We start from the raw sequence: 24750 nt of genomic DNA, 5'->3' as shown, positions 1-24750 counted from the left end.
TTAAACAGTAAAAAGGATTACAGTAAATTCACGAAAAATAGTTACATAGTCTCATGAGTTCTTCTAACAACAATATACTGTGTGAGCTAACAACTTGCTTGCAGATATTCTAACTAATAGTATAATTCAAAGATTTAAAAAAAAATCTTGAAGAGATTTTCATTAAAAAATATTTATAATTTTTATTTTATCCTATCTCATCTCAACGCAGAATATCCGCAAACAATCCTAAATTAAATGCGTAAGACTAGCAATTGTATGTCATTCCATCGACTCGTTCGCGAATGGAACTCATTCTACCGTTCTTCCGATCATTTCCTTTTTGCCATCACGAATACAAATAGTTTCCAACGTAATAGACACAAATAAATGTGCATTAAATAAAATGGTTTATAAAAAAAATAATATTGCTTAGACAGACTACCAATTTACGCGAAAACATTCAATTGCCATTCTCAGTAAGAGTAAAATACAACTTTATTATCGAATATAACATTGTGTTACATATAATATTAGGATTAATTTTCAACATATTTACAACTTACGGTAGAATTAAAACAATCAGTACAATTAGATAGCATTTTCTGCATTATTAAGTTCGTATTATAACAATAACTTTGCAAAGATATACTTCTAATTGTGCTAATTTTTATATGTAGTAGACAATGATTGTATTATTCTAGACTTTATTCCGTCACGATAAGAGTCAAAATAAGCTCAGATGTGACTCGCCCTTATTACGAATTATAAATTTAATTTGTTTCAAAGTGTAAAGATAAAAGAAAATAGTGTTACTTTAATATAATTATTAAATATGTAGTAATTTTAAAAATATAAAGCTTTACTTGTAGACATATCATTAATATATTTTTGTTTAAAACTGCGTGCAAGAATTTTATTATATTATAAACTTTTAATAGTAACAAGTGTTTTTATAATTATATAATTTTATAGCTCTTTAAATTATTAATAAGTAGTAGTTAATTTTCTACACACATTGGGATACATATTCAAGAACTGAATTATTGCTCAGACATTGCTAAACTTTTAATTAAAATTACTGAGAAAACGATCCAAATATTCGTGATTTTCCTTCTATAAAAAGTTGCCATTGACTTTTTCGATAAAATATATCATTTGTTAAAATTGTTTAAAATTTTTTTATTGATAAAAAAAATAGATTTATAAAACAATAATTTTACATTTCACCTAAAAACACTTTTGTAAAATGATTACGCAAAAATTAATAGTAGATTAAATTCGGTTAAATTTCAAGTTAAAAGTTCATAAAACTCGTCAATTTTTTTACATAATATTAGATATATATCCACAGATTAATTAACAGACAGTTGCCATAGAATTAGAATTTAAAGTTCGTTTAGCGCCATACATACCTCTATTTTAAATTGTTCTCTACTCTACGCTAAATTTCAATCCTCAACAAGATATTTACACGCTATATTGTAACAATTTCTATATAGATTAATATATATTCAAAATTTGACCTGTGTTAACCCACCTTTAACATTATATAATGTAATCAAGGTCTCTTTACGAGTAGAATATTTTTAACGCGAGAAAATATGTTTGAAATGTTTATACTTAACGGTTTTGACTAGGATTATTTTGTTTATTTATTATTAGTAAAGTTTAAAAGATTTAATAATTATTATCTTTAAAAATAGATACCATTTAGCTGCTCAATACGTATAGGAACCGCGAAGTTTTAGGAGAAAAATATTTAACTTCAAACAATTCTACTCATTTGACGTACACATATATATAGGTTATATTGGTGCCGGTTTTGACAAGACATTTGCTATCGCTTTTGATCCCACGCGCGAGACAGAGATAGCAATAGGTTATTATTTGTCCTTAGTTTTATTTGAGATTATGATATAATGATCAACAAGATTATTATTATTATTAGAACCACTGATTTATTTCAAATGCATTATATAGATAAAGTATTAAATCACCACAAAAACTAATTAGTTATTTAATCTCAATTTTTCTACTGACCTCATTAAATATAATGTCGGTTTTGAATCGTTTTTAATTTTCGCATAAAATCGTTAAATGAGTTATTGAATAAAAATTAAATATACATTGATTTTCTGTTTCGAATTATAAATTTAAAATTTAATAATACTCGCTATTTATACTTTATAATAATATAAAGCACATTACAATTGATTCGAAAAAAAAAAACAGTTATTTAATTTTATTTCCTTTCTATTCAACTAATACACAAACATCAACATAACTTCTAAACTAGAGAGTATTCTATTATGAATCAAGTGGATACCAACATACCCAGTCGGGGCCAGGCAGGAGGAAGAGGGGGAAGGCGTTGAGAGAGAGATCAGAGGAGGCGGGGTAGCGGGGAGGCAGTGGATAGGGAGGGGGGATTCAGGAGATGAGGCAGTCTCAGGAAGCGGGCGCGTCGTGTCAGAAGTAGATGACCTCCTCCTCGGGCGCGGCGGGCGAGGGCGCGGCCGCCTCGGGCGCGCGCACGCGGAACTTGTCCGGCAGCTTGGGGTACGTGTTTGTTCTGCGGGAGCACGCGGGAGCCAAGTTACACACTAACGATTTCATTAATACTAATACTAAAAACTTCTAAGCTAAAATATATATTTTTATTTAAAGCAAAACATTGTTATGAGCGTGTAAAATTTTAAAAAAGGTAAATAATGTCACAAAATATATTTGGGCGAATTAACTTTACAATATAACATGAAAACTGACGGTAATGTTACTACTGTTTTATATTATCTGGTACTAATGACTCACCTGGTCGCCTTGTTGTTGTTGAGCTGCTGCTGCTGCGAAGGCAGCGGTGCGGGGGAGCTGCCTGTGCGGGTGTGATGAATCACAAGGCCCTGACTTACCTGAAATTTACCAAACTTAGTTTCGTATTTATAAAAAAAATAATGCTACTCGTACGATATACGAAGTACGGAAAAAACCAACATTTTTTTTTTTCTTTATTAAAACTGATTTGAGACAAATATGATAAAACAAATGTATAAAAAAATAACTAAGCATATATACGTTATAGAAATATTCAAAACGTTCATACACTTCGAAAGGCCTTGATTTTTTGTTTGTCGTAAATGGCCTTGAAACAAATTGTGTATACGTCATTTCAACAGCGGTACAACAATTATTATCTCAAACATTTTGAAAGCAAACTCGCGATTCTAAAAGCTTTAACGATTTATTCAACTGAAGAATACGATGGTAATATTTCTGCTTAACAAAACTTTTCATATTTATCAAACTCATCGGCTTGAATCGGCATCCGATTTCGCTTACGGCAGTCATTCCCAACTATAAATAGCACCCACCTATAGCCCCCACCGACTACGTTCTGAGCCGAGGTGCGATCTCATAGGAGACACCCTCAGGACGAACGTCACTCTCGAGCCCAAAAGGGTTCACTCTAAGGCAGAGTCTTAACACTCGCCACAACGTTCGGTGACGCTGTAAAGGCCAGTAGGGCCAACAGCAATACTTAACTATGATACAAAAAAAGATAGAACCGATGTTGCACACAAGTGTACACAAAACAGGTGCATCTATTCGCAAAATCATTTCAAGTTCAAGAGTGCAGACCAAGGATCAACCTTGCTTTTATCTTTCTAAGAATGATAGTGTGAACACTTCCAAGACCAAGGGCTACCATCAAAATAATCTTGTCAGAATAACCCAGTCATATTTATTGGCCGGACTTCAGCCGTATAAGCTAGCCACTATAGCAACGAGTCACTACATAGTACTATATACTGTGTAGTAACTCGTTGATATAAATAAGCCGAAGAGTAAAGCTACTTTGAAATTTAAGAATACTTTATATTCATATTATGTGGACTTATGTGTATACTTGTCACATCATTCATAATATTATTGATAATCATATATGCACATCAAAGACTTGCTTTTAGCCGTATCACTTTAGGTCAGCGCCGTGAATGAGCTGGAAATTATTTAGTTTGTGTCTTAGTCCCTCGGCATCGAACTACATACATCTGCATGCTATCTGTAACTGCGAGCACAAGGGACATAACATCTTAGTTCATAAGGTCGGTGGCGCATTGGTGATATAAGGAATGGTTAATAATTTTTAAAGCGCCATTGTCTATGGGCGGTGGTGACCACTTACCTGACATTAGCTCTTCCGCCTATAACATAAAAAAATGCTGAATTTAAATATAAAATATTTCACAGTCTGCTCTTACGACACTTCCGGTTTGAATTCGATTATATTATACCGGAACCGCTCGGTAATTGTATTGTATATTGTATTGTAATGTAAATATAAATAGTCTACCACAGCCCTAACACAACATCCATGCTACATCAAAAAGCTGAACAGATAAAATGGTTGTAGAAATACAAAATATTATTCACAATAACGAAGAGAAGGATTACCGTACAAAGCAATAGTTGTTTGTCTACTAATACTACGACAAATAAGCTAAAATGGCGGAAGGAGTAAATAAGAAGCTCGAACATATAATACTACTGCTTTAATTTTGTCTCCCATGAATGGGAGGAAATTAATGGAAAATGTTTGAGATTGTATTAAGAGATATGTAAGTTATTTAAGTACTGAATCATACGTCGAATTACCAGACTATAATTATTTTATAGTCTGTCAGTCTTTCTGTATAAGTAATATATACAGTAGAGTATATTATCGTAATTTTAAATATAAAGTATTAGACTTATCAATTGAATGAAGATTTAATATAATCACTTATTTAACTGTGTACGAAGAAAACTGACGTTTTGACAACATTTCTGTACATAATCTAACAAAATGTTATACAAATTAAAATATATATATAAATGACTGGTGAAAACAGGATCTTGGTACTAATAAAATATTTATTGGTGTTACGATATTTACCTTGGGATACAAGTGTAATATACATTTAGTCAAAAGTCGAAAAGTTAAAAGGTTATAGAAGAAAGTGTGCATATATTTAAAGAAAAAAAAAATATTAAAAAAAAAAACATAATTAAATTATTTTAATTTTTGCAATTCAGTTCTTGTGTTTGTCGCCATCTTAGCTTATCAATAAATATAAAATAAATTGAATACAAAGATCTACGAGACACCAATTTTTTTTTATTACTTACGTAAATAAATTTTTGTTCGTGTTAAAATACATTCGGATACTCCGCGTCCTGTAAAACAACCATTTGATCTGATTCGAACCTTTTATTCTAACTCATTTAAAAAAATAATTATATTACACATCAGTTCAATTCCATTCAGACGGAAGTCATTTTTTTATTTTGAAACTGTACATCATTTTTGATAAATTTTCATCATAACGATATAATTATTTTTGTTTATATTTTAAAAAGCTTTTATGAAAAATAATAATTATTTCTAGGAAATATTTTAACAACTAAAAGAGTTGTTTATAAAATATAGACTACAACTACAAACTAATTTGATAAAATTAGCCTTTATTTGACTACAACGAGTCAACTAAATTTTACTAAAAGTTTAAACGTTACGCGACGGCTTACGTCTGGCATAATTATATTATATAATTCTCCTACATCGCGTTATGAGTATTATGATAATAAATAAAAAAAATAACATAACATCACTTGCACACTATTTAAGGGATCTGTGTGAAATAATGCGTTTTCCCACATTGTGTTGTATGAGTCGAACGTAAAAATGTATTCCAAAACATCGAACATTATGTTACTGTAAAAATTACCTTTCGCAACACATAAACTGAAATTTTCATAACAAAATAAACTCTACTGTTACAGCACAGAATCTTAAATAGCTTACCTCGCTGGGCGACTCGTGCAGGCGATGGTAGCCGGGCGGCGCCTGCTGGCTCTTACCGCTCGCCAGCTTCAGGGGTAGCTGCTGTTTAACCACTTGCTGTCAACGACAATATTTGCGTTAATTACACTTGTTACTTAACTTGGTGGGAGGGCTTCGAGCAAGCCCGTCTGGGAAGGTATTCATCACGCACTCTGCGCCAGCAATACTTAGTATAGTTTTGTTCTCGGTTTGAAGGGTGAGTGAGTGTAATTACAGGCACAATGGACGTAACACTTTAGTTCCCAGGGTCAGTAGCGCGCTGGCGATGTAAGGCAAGGTTAACATTTCTAACGCCGCCAGTATCTATGGGCAGTCATGAACACTTAGTATCGGGTGGCCTATTAGTCCGTCTTCCAAATAAGGTTACAAAAAAAATAAAAATTAAACGTTTCCTACAGTCCATTCCATGAAACGAGCTCCCAAAGGATATTTAAAGTGCGCTTGCGCACCACCACTGGATATTCGCTAATAGATTAATACGTGTGACTTATTAAAAAATAAAAATTTTAAGATTGTGTTTGTTGAATTCGTCTCGTTAATATCTAGGTGCGCGCATCGACCAATGAGGGGAGGGGGTCTCTTTATGGCCGAGTGCATTCCACGAGACGAGCTCATTGCGGATGCACTTTAAATGCAGTGCAGCAGCAGCAACAGCGCGCGGTACCTGCGCGGGCGCCCGCACGGTGGCGCGCGTCTCGTTGTGCGCCGACAGCAGCTGCGGCGGCGCGCACGCGCCCTCCGACGACGACGAGCCGCGGCTGGCTGCGGCGGGGCGGACGCATCGCTCGGTTAATCGTTAATCGTTACAAATTTCGTAAAGCGATTCAATAAATAATATATTGTTCACAAGTAAGCGTACTGATTAAAAAATATATTTTTCAATAAAATATAAAAATGTTTACCTCTCCATTTTGGCTCTTTCCGTCGGTTCGTATCGCTGACGCTAGAATCGGGCGAGAGGGTTCCGACACTTGCGATTTCTTCTTGTGAACCACCTGAGATATACATTATATATTTATGAATTCGTGAAAACTATGTAAATCATTATTGTATCAACAATTCTAATATTATTGGCGGCACATCGAAGGAGATGTTTTATCCTTCTTGCACTGGCTTCGACTATGGGCGATACCGGTTTACCACTGGGTACACAATATGCTAATATTTAATTAAATTAAAAAAAAAATAAGAAAGAGTGAGTGTACTGTACACCAAAAGTGAGTCTAAGCAATTCACTTTAATCAGATTAAATTTTTTTACCATGCTGTTGCAGTCGCTCCAGCCGCCGGTAAAGCCGCTCCCTCTGCTGCTCGACGTCCTTCTGTTGCTCCTCCAAGTCCTTCCTCGCCGCTTGCAACTGTCTCCGTTCTGTAACGTGCGATTGTATTACAACGCCAGCTCCCCGGCCCGGGCACATCTGCACAAGCAGCAAAGGGCGCCACTGACCGCGGTCGAGCGCGTCGTTGTCGAGCTGGCGCTGCGCCTCCCAGCTGGCGCGCTCGGCGGTGAGGCGCGCCTGCGCGTGGCGCAGCTCCTCCAGCTGCGCGTCGTGCGCGCGCGCCAGCCCCGAGCCCGCGCCCGCGCGCCACGCGCACACCTGCGCCTCCAGGCTGCGCACACACCTCGCTACACTACCTCCGCCACACTTCGCTCTCGCTGCTTCTCAATCTCTTTGCATTTTAATCGTGTCATAGCAAGGGTCGCGTTAACACAAAGAATTAAAAAAACAAAAATCCACTTAGTATCGCGGGCGCGGACAGGGCGTCAGTTCGAAGTAAAAAATAATAACTGTTATGAGAGAAACTGTACCATTACCGTATTGATTTAAAACTTACAAAGTTAGGATTTTTGTTATATTTTACTTGTGGACCACTGAATGAGAACTACACGCATGGGCTACACGCATTAATTACTCTACTTTATATATAAGTTGTCACGCGATGAGTTCAAAACGCGTTCAAATTATTTTAATTATTAGCGAATTATAGTTACATACATAAGAAAATTTATGTTACGCTCCCTATTGCAGTTTTCTAGTATGAGGAAGAGTGACAGCCTTGTTTCTGCCAATAAAAAGGCCTATTCTTGCACCATACCTGTGTATGGTGGTCAGTTGCTGCCACACGATACAGGCGAGCGTGTATATCGCGTGCTGCAGCTTGAGCGCTACGTCGGCCTCATCACGACAACTCCTTCCCTCGCCCTCACCCTCACCCCCCTCTGCGGGGGGCGTGTCCGATGCTGACAATCGGACTGACATCTGGACTCCTGTATACGTTATATAAAAAGTGTAATCAATAATTTTAAAATAACTAAAAATATTTGCTTTTATTTTATTTCATTAATTGTATTTAAAATTAATGAGTTTTTACGATTTCGACTCTAGATAACTACAATTTCACTTAATTGTACATAATGCAACAAAATCACGAGGCAAGATATATCAGTACAAAGCGCGGCCGCTACACGCGCAGACCGAGCACCGGTCGGCCGGCCGGGCGCGGGGACTGACCGCGGTGCTGCGCGGCGTCGAAGCCGGCGAAGGTGTCGGCGCGGCGCGGCAGCGCGGGGCTGGTGTAGTGCGCCGAGTGGCGCTCGCCCGCCGAGCTCGTGCTGCGGCCCAGCGCGCCGCCGCCCGCCCACAGCGACCAGCCCGCGCTCGACGCCTCCAGCGCCTCCTGCCGCCACGCAGGGAGTGCCATTCAAATGTATATGTTTAGTTTGTATCATTTTTTTCGATATGTGCAAGCCGGGCACGCGCTATCTATATAATATATCGAAATTAATTTCAGGTCCGATCGAAGTTACAATCTCATTAAATATGAAATAATTTCGTAAACGTAAGCGTCGCCGGCGTACCTTGACGACCTTGCAGACCTCCTGCCACAGCGCGTGCGTGTCGGGCGAGGGCGCGGCCAGGCGCACGTAGTCGGGGAACACGAGCCCGCCGGGGAACGCGGACGACATGCCTGGACAACGCGTGACGTGTAGCTTTACTTATATCTTTACGTGAACACGGGATCTCAACGATGCCATTTTGCCAACTTTATACTTCTACTGAGAGTTTTTTGATAGAAAAATCCAAACGAACTTTTATTCTTGTTGACTGTACTTTATTACATGTACAAAAAAAATAGCTAAAATATTTTCCTAAAAACAAAATCGATATAAAAACAATCTATCCATATTAATGTTATATCATATCTTTATATCCTTACTATCTGAATTCGTTTTGGGTTCATTCCAAGAAACGTTTATAGAAAAAAACTTTCAAGTTACCTGTATTTGGTACATCCAACGTGGAAGATCCGGTGTGACCGACCATTTTCATGTGTAGCGCCATTTTTTCTTCGAGAAGCTGAGCATGTTCTCTGTCTTTTGCTCTCAAAGCCTCTGATGATACAAACAAAACGATAATGAACTTTTTTTTTTCGTTAATATATTAGAAAAACATTATAGCATTTTAGAAATTGTTACGTTTGAATGCAAAGTTAAAAGAAATATTACTATTTAGCTTCCATCAAGTTTATATTTGCGAAGTTATTTCTAATGATATATTTTATTATTTTTATAAGTTTAAACATATATATTGAGTTAAAATAAACGGAGAGAATGGGTCAAAAGGTTTGGCATGCAAAGTGTTGACTTAAATAAACAGCCAACGTTTAAATAAAATGCATACGAGTATATGTAATTAGGGAATAAACGTGAGAATGACAAACATTAAACGAGTTTTCGAACATAATTAATTTTATAATAAAAGTGTTAAAAACAAGATTGATAGAAATGTGATTTCTTGTCATTTAAGGAGCAAAACTAAGGGATAATATTATTTTTTTAAATAAATTTTCTGTCTTTTCCAAAACAAAATACAAAACAAGAATTGGCATTTAATATTTACTTACTATTAACTTTTTTTTACAGATTATTCAAATTTGCAAAAATAAATAAATAATGTCTCCAATAGTGATAAACCGCTAAATTTCTTTCACCGGTTCTTCTCGGGTCAGAGTATTTTCTTTTCTGAACCGGTTGAAGTTATTACTTTGAACGATAGTCATAGTATATCTGGATTTACTTTAACTTGGTAGAAGACGTTTGTCTGTCCCAGTGAGAAGCACTAACCTATCACATTTTCCACTGAAATCAGCAACTTAGACACTACAGGCACAAGGGTCATAGACCAACTTAGTTACCAAGTTTAATAAAACATAAGCTATGTAAGGAGATGATTAATATTCCTTACAGTACTAACGTAAATGGGTAGTGGTGTCCGACTACCACAAGCTTGCCAGGCTAACTATCTCTTTAAAATATTAACATTAGCAGCCTGTAAATTTCCCACTGCTGGGCTAAGGCCTCCTCTCCTTTTGAGAAAAAGGATTGGAGCATATTCCACCACGCTGCTACAATGCGGGTTGGTGGAACTTAGGACTTAGAACATTTCACCCTTCTTTAACTTATAATTTATTGAAGTATACAAGAAATATTCATCTTAATAATTCCTGTACTTAGTAAAGAACCATTTTGATTATACCGTAATATTCATTTTTATGGCAATATAATAATAATTAAATAAATAAGATAAAACTTAATAAACACATATACTTTCTAAAGGATGGTTTAAATTTTGGATTGAAAACCATGCAAATTTGAAGAAAAGTTGACTTATGAGAAATTCACCTTCGATATGCCACCAAGGAGTTTCATCTGTTTGTTTATTGTAAAAAAAAAATATAATCTCACATTATGAATGAATCTTTAAAGCGTAGATTCTATTTATTGTAGAATAATAAGTTTAATAAATAATTCCTTGCTCGTGTGTGAGGGTGGGGCAGTTCTTAGTTACCCTATACCGTTTCATGTACACCAACTTGAATGCAAAATATCATAATGATCGGTTGAGCAGTTAAGACTTGAAAGCATAACAAACAAATAAAACAAACAAACCAACCACCATCTTATTCATTATATTCATATGTTTTTTAGAAAGTTTCTTTTTAATTATAATAACTTCTGTTGAGAATAAAATTTGTGTTTAGAGTGGGTACTACAAGGTAACGAATTTGCGGTTCTTCTTTCGCGAGCTTTATATAATTAAGTTAGTTACTAATAGCAAGATCGTGTACAGACATTTCAGCATATTTAATGCCTATGCCGCTATGTTATTTCTAATTACCCATGAGATTATAAATATAATACATACCAGTTATCAGTCTTATATTCTCGTGCCTCGCTTCTAGCTGTCTCTGTCTCTCTTCAGCAGATGTCGCCGTCACGCCCGCTTCGGATTCCTCAACTTCTTCTGGGCAGCTCTGTACTGCGGCTCTATTGAATTTCGATTTATGTTATACATTTCCTTGTGATGAAATGAGAACGATCATATATCGCTATTATTAAACATCAATTCATCACATACGACTTTACGGTCCTAATGTCAATCTACGACAACATTGCTCTCTGATTTAGGTACCCAAGGAATTATTATTATTATTACTAAGCCCCTTTGTTTAGATGAGAAAGGAAATCGACATTTTATCGAATAATGGAGTTTATTAATAATTAACTTAATAATGTTTAAAATTCATCTTATTCTTCACGGTAATGGCGGATACCATGCGGATGCCCACCTGACGGCGTGTATCCAGTGCGCGATGTCCTTGGGCCGGTGCACGCGCAGCTCGAACATCTCGGGCTCGGGCGGCCCGTTGCAGATGAGGTACAGGCCGCGGCCCTCCGCGCCCGCCTTCTCGCGCACCAGCAGCTTCCACAGCGACACCACGCCCGTCTGCGACCGCACGCACATTGACGACTTTTAAGGAACACATTGGAAATCGCTATTTTACAAACGTTTCCGTTAATCGTTTTGCGTTTCAAATGACCCGACTGTATCGATCAATTTGAACGTAGGTTGGCGGACGAATGTACCACCCGATGGTAAGTGGTCACCACTGCCCATCGACATTGGCGCTATAAGAAATTGAAATCATTCCTTATACCATCAATGCGCCGCCAACATAAGTTCTTATGTCCCCTGTGTCTGTGGTTACGCTGGGTCACTCAACCTTTAAACCGAAACACAAGAGTATCAAGTATTGCTGCTTGGCTTGTCAGCGAAGTCCCGCCCACAAGTAAAAATAAAAACTTACCTTATTGTCCGGCGTGAAGAAGGTATATTTATTGTTGTTATCGTGCAAGAAGAACAGCACGTCCGTCAAAACTATCACGAGTAGTGTCTGCATCTTGCTCCGTCCTTGCATCAACGTCGCGACACCTTCGAATCTAAACATTACGAATAAAACACCATTCAGACTAATCGTAACAATTCTCCTAAATGATTATACAATATTTAATAGATTATTAAAGTACTTGAATATATATTTCCTCTTTATTTTAAGATATATGTATGTAGGTGGAAGAACAAATTGGCCGACTGATGGTAAGTGGTCACCATCGCGCCACAACCTTATGAACTCAGATGTGTCCCTTGAGCTTGTAGTTAAAGAAAGCATAGCGGATATATGTATGTAGTTCCGTACCGAAGAACTAACCCACAAACTAAACTAAATAATTGCCAAGTATTTTTTCACCGCCCATAGACAATGGCGCTGTAAGAAATATTAACCACTCCTTACTTTGCCAATGCGCCTTTGGAACTAAGATGTAATGCCCTTATGCCTGTTATTACATTGGCTCATGCACTCTTCAAACCTAAACACAACAATACTGAGTGTTTAGCGGTAGAATATCTGATGAGTGGGTGGTACCTACCCAGACGGGCTAGCACAAAGTCTTACTACCAAGTGGTACTACCGTCATATTTTCACTTACTTTAGACTTCTATTTCCTTGAAGTATGTCGCTCTTCTTAAATTTCCTACCGCGAAAGTTAGAGAAAGATTTAGCGTCGATACGGTGATATATCTCTAGCTTCCGATCCTCTCTCTCCTTAGCTGCCACTTGGTTGTCTACATCCACTAAGATTTCCTAAAAAGGGGTATTTATTTTTTATTTCAAGTATTTTTAATTAAAAGAGCTAAAAGAGTCAGTGTCCATTTTTTTTTGGGGCTCAGCAAATTATATATTTTTTTTAAAGGTACCTTAACTCCACATAGAGCTTTTTGTAATAATTCCCTTTCAGTGACGTCATCTCCGGCCGTTTTCAACAGTGGTTCGAGCAACAACGGATATTTTGTGAGTCGTTGTGCTACGAATAACACACATTCAGGTACACCCTGCAAATTTTTTTAATACAAATTACGATTTGAATTAAAGTTAAAATAAAGTATAAACATAAATGAATTTAGTCTATGGTGTCAGGTTAGTCAGTGTGGGCGTGTGTGTATGCGTGTGTGTGTGTGTGTGCGTGTGCGTGTGCGTGCTCCCACCTTCTTCCTGAGCAGCGGGTTCTGCTGGCACTTGCGTATGAACCTCGCGACTCGCGGCTCGCGCGCGCAGCACTCCTTGAACACCTCCACCGCGTCGCGGTGACGCGCGCAGAACTCGCCTGCGGGGGAACTCGACTCGTCTCATAACGGTCATTATCAAATGCGCGAAGTTATTCATTTCGTTATAGCCACGCAAGCCATTTTCTAAAATATCGTATTCTTTTTTTATTATATACACAGTTGGATATAGATGCAGTAGGTTTAACTGAGGAGAACGGTTGGTTGGTATGGAGTACCATCACGCTGGTCCAGCTCCAAACGTCCAATGCGTGTTAGTGGATACATGTGACAGATTCTCATCCGTATTTAATTTCATACATGAATAAGTTGTTACTTTAGGTTTAACAGTGCCCATTGGTGAAGATGAACTTCAGCCGAACTTATAATGAAACAGAAAATACCTAACCTACATCTACTCGCATAAAGCACAGAAACATAAATCTCGTACCGTAGGCGGCCTTGAGGCGGTGGTGCGCGGGCGGCGCGAAGGTGTCGGCGAGGATGTCGGCCACGGAGGCGACGCGCGGCGCGGCGCGCTGGCGGGCGCGCAGGCGCGCCAGCAGCGCCGCGTGCAGCGCCCACAGCTCGTCCAGCCGCGGGAACATGCGCGCCACCTGCGCCTCCGACACGCCGCCCAGCCGCGACATGCCCTCCGCGAACATCTGCCATATTGCCAACGTTTTAGTAGATCATTTTAGTAGAGACTAGCCGTGTATCCGACAATCTTTCAGATTATAGAGAACGGTCTTCCCGGATTGACCGAAAGTAAATCACCGATTTTAAAGTTTTTTATTATTAAAAATGGTCAACCTAAAATTAATCCCCTTAATACACTGTATTGCCTACCGGGTACGTACGCTTAAATGAAAGCCTAAACACCGATTTATATATTTTCAGCATTGAAAAAAAAAAAACAAACTTTTATACAAACTTTCATCACCAATTTCACCCTGTTCTATTAAGTATTTTTTAAAACCCTGTAACAACTATCTTTTACTCATAAACAGAAGACTTTCAATCTAATTTTCAAACAATTTCATATACTGGTCAACTAATAGTCTGTGCGATATATGTCAGCAGTCAATTTTATTATAAAAATACTATATTGAGTTTACCTTTTGCATGAGTCGTATTGTGAGACAGTGATGTTTTTCCGTCAAAATTAATTCATATATATGCTCCTGCCGCTTCGTCTCTCTATCGCCAATTGATCTGTGCAAATAATTAATAAATATAACTTATTATTTATCAGTACTCATTTCTATAATAAATCTGTCTTTTTAATGGCAAAGGACGGCCATAAGCGCAGGTACCGAAGGGCGCCTTTTGTCTGTAGTTACACTGGCTCATTCGACCCTTCAAACCGGAACACAACAGTGCTGGCTATTGATGCTTGGCGGAAGAATTTATGATGGGTGGCTGTTATCCACACATAGTTTACAAGTTTCATACTCGTTTGAATGTTTACTTCTATCAACACCTTTGTATAACAGGTTCTTTCTTTTTATTTATATTATCACCACTTACTTCGCGAGTCCTTTAGGCGCGCCCGCTGCCCAGGTATCGGGTTCCGAAGCTCCTAGGCCGAGTAATATGGCCTCCTCACCGAGTTGATCGGGAGTTATGTAAACTTCTGGCCATTCTGTTCCTCCAGCGTCATCTGATGCACTACAAACATAGAACGAGGAGTAAAGGTAAATAACAATTTTCACATCGAATAACTACGACCTGATTGGTCGAGATCTGAAATAATATGTGGTATTCATTTTGAATTCGGAAATTTTTAATGTTAATTGTATGCAAAGTTTTTATCGTATCTTTGGGAGTATATCAAAGAAGTAAAGTGGAAATATTTATCAAGAATGCACAGTCCGAACCGTTGGTAGCTTCCGTAGTAGTATAATTTGATTTTGACGATTTGACTGGTAGAGCTAATTAGCAAATCGCATGAATAAATAAATCTAAGGCTTCTTTATCTGTCATTAGAATAAACAATATGTAACTATTTTGTAACTTGCGTTTTAATATAGATTTTAATAAGATGTAATATTAAAAGATTCAAGTAATTTTATACAAATAATTGAACTTACTTGCTCTGATCATGCTTGTGATCGGATCCGTCCTTCTCGTCGTTATAAATGTGGCTCGTGCTAAAAGTGACACAGTGAGATCAAATACAACGATATTATTAAATTAACAAATAAACGAACATATGTATTTTCAAACACAGAATAAAAATATTAATTTAATAAGTAAATTATTATTCCGTGTTGCAATATAAAAAAATCAACATTCAAGACAGGGTCAAATTTCATCCGACGAGACAAATCATCAATATTACTGAACAAAATTATTTATTATATATTTTACTGGTTAATTAAGAAACATATAAAAGTATATCATTCAATAAATACATTATTTTAATTAAATATCAGCGAAGCCTAAATAATAAAAAGAAGCACTGATAGAGACGAGACGCTCACAATAAATAATATCATGCAAATTTGGAAAGACAATAATACCAACCAATTAAAAAAAAATCACTATAAACCTAATAATTTTATAAATTAACTCTTTACTCTGCAAGTATTTATTTTAATGACTATGGCAACATTTTTGTAAACGAAATTATCCATCGTTGTATCCTAATTTAATACATGTTACGTTAATACGTTTAATTTAAGAAGAACGTTCCTCTAACGTTCTTCAAGTTGTAATTCAAGTAACTGCTTAAGTTTAACATTTAAATCTTTGTCTGCCGTTAACGTTACCTGACGTATGTTAGTAGTGTTAGAAACAAAATAAATAATTACCAAATGTATTATAAGTTGGTATATTTATGAAAGTCAATTATAATTTTGACAAAAAAGGTGAGTTGAATTGTGTTTTTTTTTTATTATTCTCATTGTTTGCTGTAGTTTATATAAATATTTTTTATTTACTATTTATAGGTTCTTGTATACTTAAACTTTGAGTTCTTTCTACATACTCGTATCTTGTTTTCATTTTGTTTTTATGTACGTATATATTAATGCTCATATTAATGCTGATAAATTTACTGTATATTTTCTAAAATTAATAAGACTGTTTTTCTGACACTACAGTGCGACTTTAAAAGATCCTATCCTAACAGTAATTGGAACAGATAATACAAAAAATATTCTAATATTATCTGCGTACATCATGAGAAACACTTAAAATATATAAGTCTAATTTATTAAAGTGTTTCTTATCTGAAAAGTAAGACACTTACAAAATAGGGTTGTAAAGTTTAAGAATAAATACAAATATAACAACACATTTAGTAACGTAGATTTTCCGTTCCTACGTACACTTTAACTTAAATCATATCATACAGCCAACTCTAAATCGAAATAAAAAAGAAAAAAAAAATCATCAGAACTTGATCACGACTACAACAACAATATCGTCAAGAGAAAGTTCAAACTACCTCCAAAATAGACAGAAAGATACACAAGTAAGGCGTTGTGGATGATTCGAGAACAATCTAGAAGTATTTGTGAGCGATGACAAACGACGTATTGCTATGTCATTTATTGATTTGAGGGCACTTTTAATATTTTTCAAGGTTCAATTTATACCTAAAATCACCTTATGGTCAATGACATTTTATCTCCAGAAACACAAACCAAAATCAAAACATCTTCAGGTATGAATGTGATACGTTTTTATTACGAATGCATTAATATTATGGAATAATATGTCAACCTGTATCATGCAATAAGTATATTAGATTTAATTATAATTAATAATCGCCTGATCTACATCAGGTATTGCAATAACTTTGCATAAAAAAAAGGTAGTTCACGTGGCAAATGGAGCACTAATGCCCATTGGTTCTGTAAGAATAATGAACCATCCCTTACATTGCCAGTGTACCACCAACCTTGGGAACTCTCATATCAAACACAAGCACATATCAAACCCGATCACAAAAATACTAAGTATTGCCGCATGGTAGTAGAATTTGGTACTAGTAAAGTACGTAGTACGTAAGTAAGTAGTAGTTGGTTACCTATCCTCAAGAGTTACTTATGATCGACTAGAACAAAAAAAATGTCTAGATTTAAAATATCATTGTTAAATACTTCCATAAGCCTAAGATCGTAACATCTATTAAATAACAATTAAAAGTACCCCTAAAGCAAATGAACCTTTTCGACAAAACTGAACAAAAACAATAAACAAAAAGAAACATCTCAACCTATCAGAAACAACGGCGAGTCGAAATGACGAAGAATTAGAACGAGACGATGGTACGTGCGATGGGAGAGTTGGAAAGAAATAACGACATTTTAACGGATTTTTATCGCGGGTATGTGATCATCCCCACAAATATTTTAGCGAAAAATTATCTATTGATACATAACTTACGTACATTATCAATTCTTATTTAGCAATGTATACAATACAATGTATAATAGTCGGGATTAAATTTTACCCTAGAGGATCTGCTAATCCCAATTTCCGATTTTATCCCGAAAGAGACATACAGCCTTTTTAAAATTAAATAGATATCTTCATCTCTTCGATTTGTTTACATTATAATCATCACAACCACGATGAAAATACGTCAAAACAATAATGACGTGGACCTGATCGTATGATAGCGCACTTACTGCACGCCGAGCTTGGTCGCGACGCGGCGCCACGGCGAGTAGCACCCCGTCGACTGCTTCTTGCTACCAACACCAATATATTTACAGGACTTGTTTACGCGACGTTAGTGGACCGATTGAGATGCTCTATCATTATCTAATATTCATATATTATACATACTTTCCATTGGCGTGTATTTTTCGTCACCTTTGATACCTTATTAGTTGAATATTACAATGAGCATGCTATAAAATAATATCAATCGTATCCCCTGTTTTACTTAACTTCGACGATTTAACAAATATACTTCTAGATTTTATACACCATCATCTGGATATCGTTTTAGTCATATGCATTCATTCCCTTTTCAGGCAAGCTTTTGTTCAAAAGTACTTAGACAAAATTTTCAGATTTACTAATTAATGATTTACCTATATTATATTTTAATGCTGCATTGTCAGTTCCTCTCTTAGCAAGCATTTATGTTCAGTGTCCAGTAATGATTTCATTGTAACTTGTAAATATTTTAATTTTGCAGTGTACAATAAATCCCACGTATGAGCAACGTCGTTAAGCATCCGAACTATATTTCATTTTAGCCGAAATATAAACATTAAAATTTAATTTCTAAAACATCTCAACGTCAAAAAAGCTTTCATCTCATGAAACAGTATCAGCCTGTAAATTTCCCACTGCTAAGAGGCACTGCACACTTGGCTAAGGCCTCCTCTCCCTTTGGGACGAAGATTTGCAGCATATTCCACCACGCTTCTCCAATGCGGGTTGGTGGATAATATTGTGGCAGAATTTCGTTAATATTAGACACATGCAGGTTTCCTCACGATGTTTTCCTTCACCGCCGAACACGAGATGAATTATAAACACAAATTAAGCACATGCAAATTCAGTAGTGCTTGGGTTTGCATCTCAGCGTTATTCTAATATGGATTTTACGTCAAATCACCCGTCGGTTCATGTGTTCTCAATACCGATTACCATTTAAACATATTGGATGAAGCTGTACTGATTTCTATCTTCCATTTACAAACCAAAAGTAATCAAATAATTTTTAGTACGGCTATCATAACCCGTCCAGTTTTAATAGACACATATACACGACTACTACAAACTGACTTACTTGTATTTTTTATCCGTAACCGAAATTAAAACGTATCGCCTCTCTTTCAATAATTTTAATTGTCAAATCTCTTATATTAATATTATGTAGCAAAAGGTATCATAATCGAATCGAAAATTGTGACCACACCTCAATCCATCCACATACCCAATTTCGTTATAAGAAGACATCCCGTTCGTCCCAACACAAAAAAAAAACCAAAACAAACAAAAACAGAAGACAGATAACCAAAACAAAAGACTACTGAGACCGCTAGAAACCAAGACATAAAAGAAAATCTAGCAACATTACGAAGCAAGTAATAATAGCAGAGAAGGACGACAGTAGAGTGACAATAATAAAAACATCGGTGTCTCATACTTGTGTATCTTCTTATAATCAAATCGTAAATGTTTTTTTTTAATTAATATAAATTGAACGTAGTTAAAATATTCCCTGTATGAACTGCACGAGCTGCGTGTCCAAATAAATACAATCACACATCGTAATATCGCACGCAAATAAACATTAAATGCATTATATAAAATGGCGTCTTCTTTGATGTATACCGTCTTCCATTTGCCACAGGATCGTTGCAATGAAAAAATAAAGCAGCAAAACATATTGCCTTACAAAAATATAATTAAATCCGTAACGTTATTTATTTATTTCGTTATTTTTAATCTGTTAAATTTGTACACATAATCATATTGACGGCTTCTTAATTTAAAAAAAGAATTTTCACTTACCTATTTGAGTTTTGCGACTGGCCAGATACAGAACTACGCTTGCTGCTTTTCCCGCTGCTGGCTGTTAGAGATTTACCCACTGAAGTCTGTGAATGATAAATTAAATTCAGTTTTTAAAGTGGCTTTTAGTTATGCCTCCACTGTATATAGACAGAGGGAACGCAAAAATATTTAACATTCTCTGATAAAGATTCGAGATATCATTATACTTGTGCCTGCAATTAAAGGGGCCCACTTACCTTTTAAACTGGACCACAGCAATACAAAGATGTTTAGATGTGGATTAAATAAGGGTAAAAGTGGTGTGATAGATATTTTTAATAGGAGAAAGAGTTATAATATATATTTATTTTGAATATGGAGAAATACCAACCTTTGAAGACTTAGGTTTATTGCATTCCACGATGTAATCTTTGCACACGTTCTGATGTACCGTCATTGTGCAATCTGAAATAAGCAAGGCAATATATTATATTAAAAAGTAACAGTATGGTGTAACGAGTGTAATGGTATAACGAGTGTAATGAAATAATATGATCTTGAGAGAAGAACCCATATTTTTCTACTAGCCTGGTTCGCGGAACACAGGATAGCACTGGACAAGAGCCACATTAAATTTTTAATATTTAAATTCGAGTTTCTCAATTGCGTAAATAGTCCTAGAGTACTGTTTTAGTTTTTATTTATTTATTAATCCTCAAAACACCAAGATATTCACAAATTATCGAGTAAAAGTAGGAAACACGTTCTTGTACAGCGTGTTACACCACTACGGGCGTCTACATAACATATTATGTATATTGGTTTTGTGTATGTGTAGATTGAGGTCCGATATGAACTAGCGCCGTCGGCGGCGGCGGGCGGGTGAGTACGCACGGTCGCAGTAGAGCGCGGGCGCGTCGGCGAGCGCGCGCGCGCACCAGTCGCAGTGGCCCGCGGCCGGCGCCGCCTGCCACGCGTGCGCCGCTTTGCGCGACTTGTCCTGCGCGCGGGGAAACCAATTTGATAAATAGTTTAAGTCATTTTCAAGGTTGTGAACATGTAATTCGTATCTGGATAATAGATACGCGTATATTAAAAATATTCTACCGGTTACGGGTACATATGAGATGCGAAATTATTTCTGATTGTCCGATTGTTTCGGATAGTTTCAGTGACGGATATAAGATTATTTAGAAACTGTAAAAGAAAAAAATTACAAAATATGACTTTGACTTTGTACGAGCAAGTGCGTACAATTAAGTACTTAGGTTGCATTTTCGTTGTGACCTAGTTACCTCACTTTAATAATTTACGCTTATATTTTTTAAATCAGTTCGCTATCGGTCATCAAGAGTACTGCGCGTAACTCACCATTCGCATTCCGCCATTAAATTCATTACAGACTAAGTTCTTTTATAAATATATATCTTACAGTTTTATATAATAATTTTATTTCTACACATACGTACGGACAACCCGTACATTTTGGTCCTTCGAGCTGGATATGGACCAGCGACCTATGGATTAAAATGTACGGTTACTCTTTATGACCGATAGCGAACTGATTTATAAAATATAAAAATAAAGTAATTAGGTCACAACGAAAATGCAACCTAAGTACTTAATTGTACGCGCTTGCTCGTACAGACTTTATTTCTAGGCTATTGTTATTATATAGTTTTAGAAATAATCACAGGGAATAAAATAAAAAGCTATAAAATAAAATTAGTTTTAATTACGAGCTATGCAAAAAAATAATTTTTATAAATATATTTTTATAGTTTTTTTTCGGATATCCGTTAGTTTCGGATAGGATTACGGTAAAACTAACATTCAGGTAATTTTATACGAACCTTCTTCTTCCTAAAGAATAAACTGCCTCGTTTTCGTCGCTTCTCGGCGTGGTGGTCGTACGCCGCCCTATTCGAAGGAAATTAAAAATTTTATTTTTAAAACTCTGTAGTGTTTTCGTCTCATTCTCTCCATGCAAAACCCGTATCTCGAAAATACTAAACAAACACGTTAAGCAAAGCACTGTGCTTTAAAGTCATGCATAAATAAATAAAATTATTAAAAATTGTACTAAAATATTTTAAAAAATCTTGTTGAAAGATTGGGCTAAAATCTTACCTTTTGTCAAACCTTTTTATATAATTATTGAAGTTTTTTTAGTAAAACTTCCTACACCTCAATTTTATGATCATATATCCTTAATTATGTATAAAGGCACATATCGTGCGAAACTAACCTCTATTCCTTACAATTTAGAGTCCAAATAGCATATTGTTGTATACCGAGATGTGTCACCTTCATTGCAAATCGTTCCATATTCCTACCGTATTAAAGTCCACTCACTGTTCCAAGAAGGCCAATCGATGCAATCCGAGATGTTCCTGGTGGGTATTGTTCCTTCTGCCGGGTAATTGTGTGGTGGCGCCGACGGTCGCCGCGGACGCGTCTTCGTCGCTTTCCGTCTCGCTCGCACCACCGGCCGACAGGCTAACACCGAGCGAGACGTACAATACACGTAGTATACAATACTGGCACCATCGAGATTGTATACTACTACTGACCGGTTTCGCAAAAGCTAATCAAATGTTAATAATCTACGTAACATTACTAAACATTTGAAATGCTCGTGTTGTACTACTAGCCTAAATTGCAGCTAGCGAAAACTTTTCTATTAATTGCACTCCAATGAAAAAGTAAAATATACTTCAGAAAATAAGTATTATATTTTCTTAATGTTCTTAAGACCTTTCGAAAATGAGTGCCAATTGACGTCAACTGACGTCTCAATAATATGAGTACCGTCAGAAATGCAAATCTAAAAGGAAATAATATTTATGCATTGAATTCATTATTCTCTTTAAATTAAAAAAAAAAAGTATTAAACGGAAGAAATGTAAGCGAATATATGTATATAAAAATAGATTGAAAAAAGAAAGATTTCTTTTTTCTTATTATATTGTGTTACCTTCGTTATAAAACGATAGAGGTAGTTTATTTAGTTACGTTAGTTACTTTTAATAGTAGTTTTAATCATTTTCAGATTTGATAGCCTTTGAGAAACCGGCCATACGTGTAATAACGACAAAGTTTCTTGAGCACTTTTGATGCGATACTTTTAGGCATTATTACTTTACTTTTGTGAACTCTTTTGACGCGATTATTTAACTAAAGATATCGAAGACGTTATTAAAAAAAATATATATCAATTTCAAAAAAGCAAAGTACATTCATCGACGACGAAAAAAAATGCCAGTAAGTGTAGTTAACTGGTATTAGTGCCTTCCATTTCAGCTAAGCAAAACAGTGCAAACAATAAAACACATCGACTCATAACATGCACATATTATAATAATGAATAATTTAATTGATAATTATATAAAATCATGCACAGTAAATTTTACCTTATAAACCGTTATTTGAATAGTATTAAATAATATTACAATAAACTATACAGTTGTCAACCTTCAAAGCGAGATGACTATAAAAATATATTTTTATTTACGACTTCCACCCAGTTTATTCCTACTATAATAGTAAACCATAAAGGTAAAGTACCTATGTACATACACAGGGTTATTGGTAATATGACGTATTCCCGTTAGGAGGTAATATGGGTGACTATTTGCTATAATTTTAACTCCCATATGCATGATGCAAAAGTGAATCATTTTTGAGTTATCACGTTATTTAGCTTTATTGAAAAAGCTAAAAAATGTGATAACTAATAAACGCATCATGCATATGGGGGTTAAAATTATCGCAAATAGTTACCCCCTATTACCTCCTAACGGGAATACGACGAATCACCAATAACCCTGTATATCTGGACTTAAATAGTATTCTAATGTCATATTCAAAATCAAATCCATCAATACCTAACTTAATTTTGGACTTTAATGGTAATAATATATTATTTAATGACACGTAATATATGAATTACATATAGTCATATAATATAGTTAATCAATTTATCATAGAGGTACCAGTTGGCTATGTGACAGTTGATGTGTATGTTGTTTATAATCATAACGGTTTTTATTAATTTATTATTGGATAGTTTAGATTTAAAATCGAGTGAGAAAAATGGAGAGAGAGAGAGATAGAGAGAGATAGGGGGAAGAGTGAGTGAGATTGGTGTTTCGGCGTGTGTGTACTCACGCGTTGGGCGGCGGCGGCGGCTGCGCGGGGTGCACGGCGGCCACGATGCTGGGCGTGGACACGGACTTCTGCAGCGGCAGGCGCGGCACGAGGCGCGCGGCGGCCGAGGGCGCGGGCTCGCCGGCCGCCGCGCGCAGCGCCGCCGTCACCTTCTCGAACTCCTTCTGCGGGCAACCGAGGTATCTGTACACTTATTCATATTTTACTACTACGATCATGTTCCGACTACTTGGATGTTCGGACATCCGGTTAGTGCGAATATTTTTAAAAACACTTTAAAAAATTTAGACAATTACGAATTTAAAAAAGCGAGCCGGCGGTTATTAAAATTAATCCAAAGAAGGAGATTGTCTTCCTCATTTAATTAACCAAAAACAACAAGTAAATTTTATGATATACGTGATTAACAGATTGTAAGCTTATATCAGACAGAACGTCTTAAATCTCGTGGTTTCTCGCTCGTTGGCAGTGCATTGAAAATTTCATCAGTGATATTAGACTTGTGGCACAGTAAAATTTTAACATCGAAGTTTGCCTTCTCAAAATAAATAATTATTATAATAAAGTTCGACAGCAAATTTATCAGTTCAAACATACTAACAGCGAGATCATTGTCATTCAGCGAGTGTGTCGAGTGCCGCACCGGCCGCGGAACTTCGCTCTCCGACTCCATGGACGATAGCGAAGCGCTGTGTCCATTGAGAGTACTGAAATGCATAGTCATATTATAGAAAAGCCTTATTAAACCAGTTCTCGTCGTAAGATGTGTTTAACGACGGAATGAAGATTGTACATATTTACT

General features: G+C 36.0%; 1 protein-coding gene across 2 annotated transcripts in view; it reads right to left on the bottom strand.

Annotated features, from left to right (window-relative positions):
- Nucleotides 1–2127: 2127 nt before the first annotated feature.
- The window catches only part of LOC125072784 (A-kinase anchor protein 13), a 44648-nt gene continuing 22025 nt past the window's right edge, over nucleotides 2128–24750 (bottom strand). For both annotated transcript variants that reach the window (XM_047683477.1, XM_047683478.1), the window contains exons 7-34: nucleotides 24550–24655; nucleotides 23949–24112; nucleotides 22134–22277; nucleotides 21632–21698; nucleotides 20673–20778; nucleotides 20170–20243; nucleotides 19797–19882; nucleotides 15401–15460; nucleotides 14838–14978; nucleotides 14426–14522; nucleotides 13759–13972; nucleotides 13251–13369; nucleotides 12963–13097; nucleotides 12695–12849; nucleotides 12013–12145; nucleotides 11494–11651; nucleotides 11070–11191; nucleotides 9143–9256; nucleotides 8723–8832; nucleotides 8376–8541; nucleotides 7960–8131; nucleotides 7310–7473; nucleotides 7124–7231; nucleotides 6766–6858; nucleotides 6528–6625; nucleotides 5825–5920; nucleotides 2794–2891; nucleotides 2128–2554 (exon numbers count right to left, since the gene is read on the bottom strand). In XM_047683477.1, the coding sequence (XP_047539433.1) occupies nucleotides 2452–2554; nucleotides 2794–2891; nucleotides 5825–5920; nucleotides 6528–6625; nucleotides 6766–6858; nucleotides 7124–7231; nucleotides 7310–7473; nucleotides 7960–8131; nucleotides 8376–8541; nucleotides 8723–8832; nucleotides 9143–9256; nucleotides 11070–11191; nucleotides 11494–11651; nucleotides 12013–12145; nucleotides 12695–12849; nucleotides 12963–13097; nucleotides 13251–13369; nucleotides 13759–13972; nucleotides 14426–14522; nucleotides 14838–14978; nucleotides 15401–15460; nucleotides 19797–19882; nucleotides 20170–20243; nucleotides 20673–20778; nucleotides 21632–21698; nucleotides 22134–22277; nucleotides 23949–24112; nucleotides 24550–24655 (3403 nt within the window). In that variant the 3' untranslated portion in view covers nucleotides 2128–2451. The remainder of the gene's footprint in view (nucleotides 2555–2793; nucleotides 2892–5824; nucleotides 5921–6527; nucleotides 6626–6765; nucleotides 6859–7123; nucleotides 7232–7309; nucleotides 7474–7959; nucleotides 8132–8375; nucleotides 8542–8722; nucleotides 8833–9142; nucleotides 9257–11069; nucleotides 11192–11493; nucleotides 11652–12012; nucleotides 12146–12694; nucleotides 12850–12962; nucleotides 13098–13250; nucleotides 13370–13758; nucleotides 13973–14425; nucleotides 14523–14837; nucleotides 14979–15400; nucleotides 15461–19796; nucleotides 19883–20169; nucleotides 20244–20672; nucleotides 20779–21631; nucleotides 21699–22133; nucleotides 22278–23948; nucleotides 24113–24549; nucleotides 24656–24750) is intronic.

The sequence above is a fragment of the Vanessa atalanta genome, chromosome 22 (assembly GCF_905147765.1).
Source record: "Vanessa atalanta chromosome 22, ilVanAtal1.2, whole genome shotgun sequence".
Classification (NCBI taxonomy): Eukaryota; Metazoa; Arthropoda; class Insecta; order Lepidoptera; family Nymphalidae; genus Vanessa; species Vanessa atalanta.
This window is presented reverse-complemented; position numbering and strand designations above follow the sequence as displayed.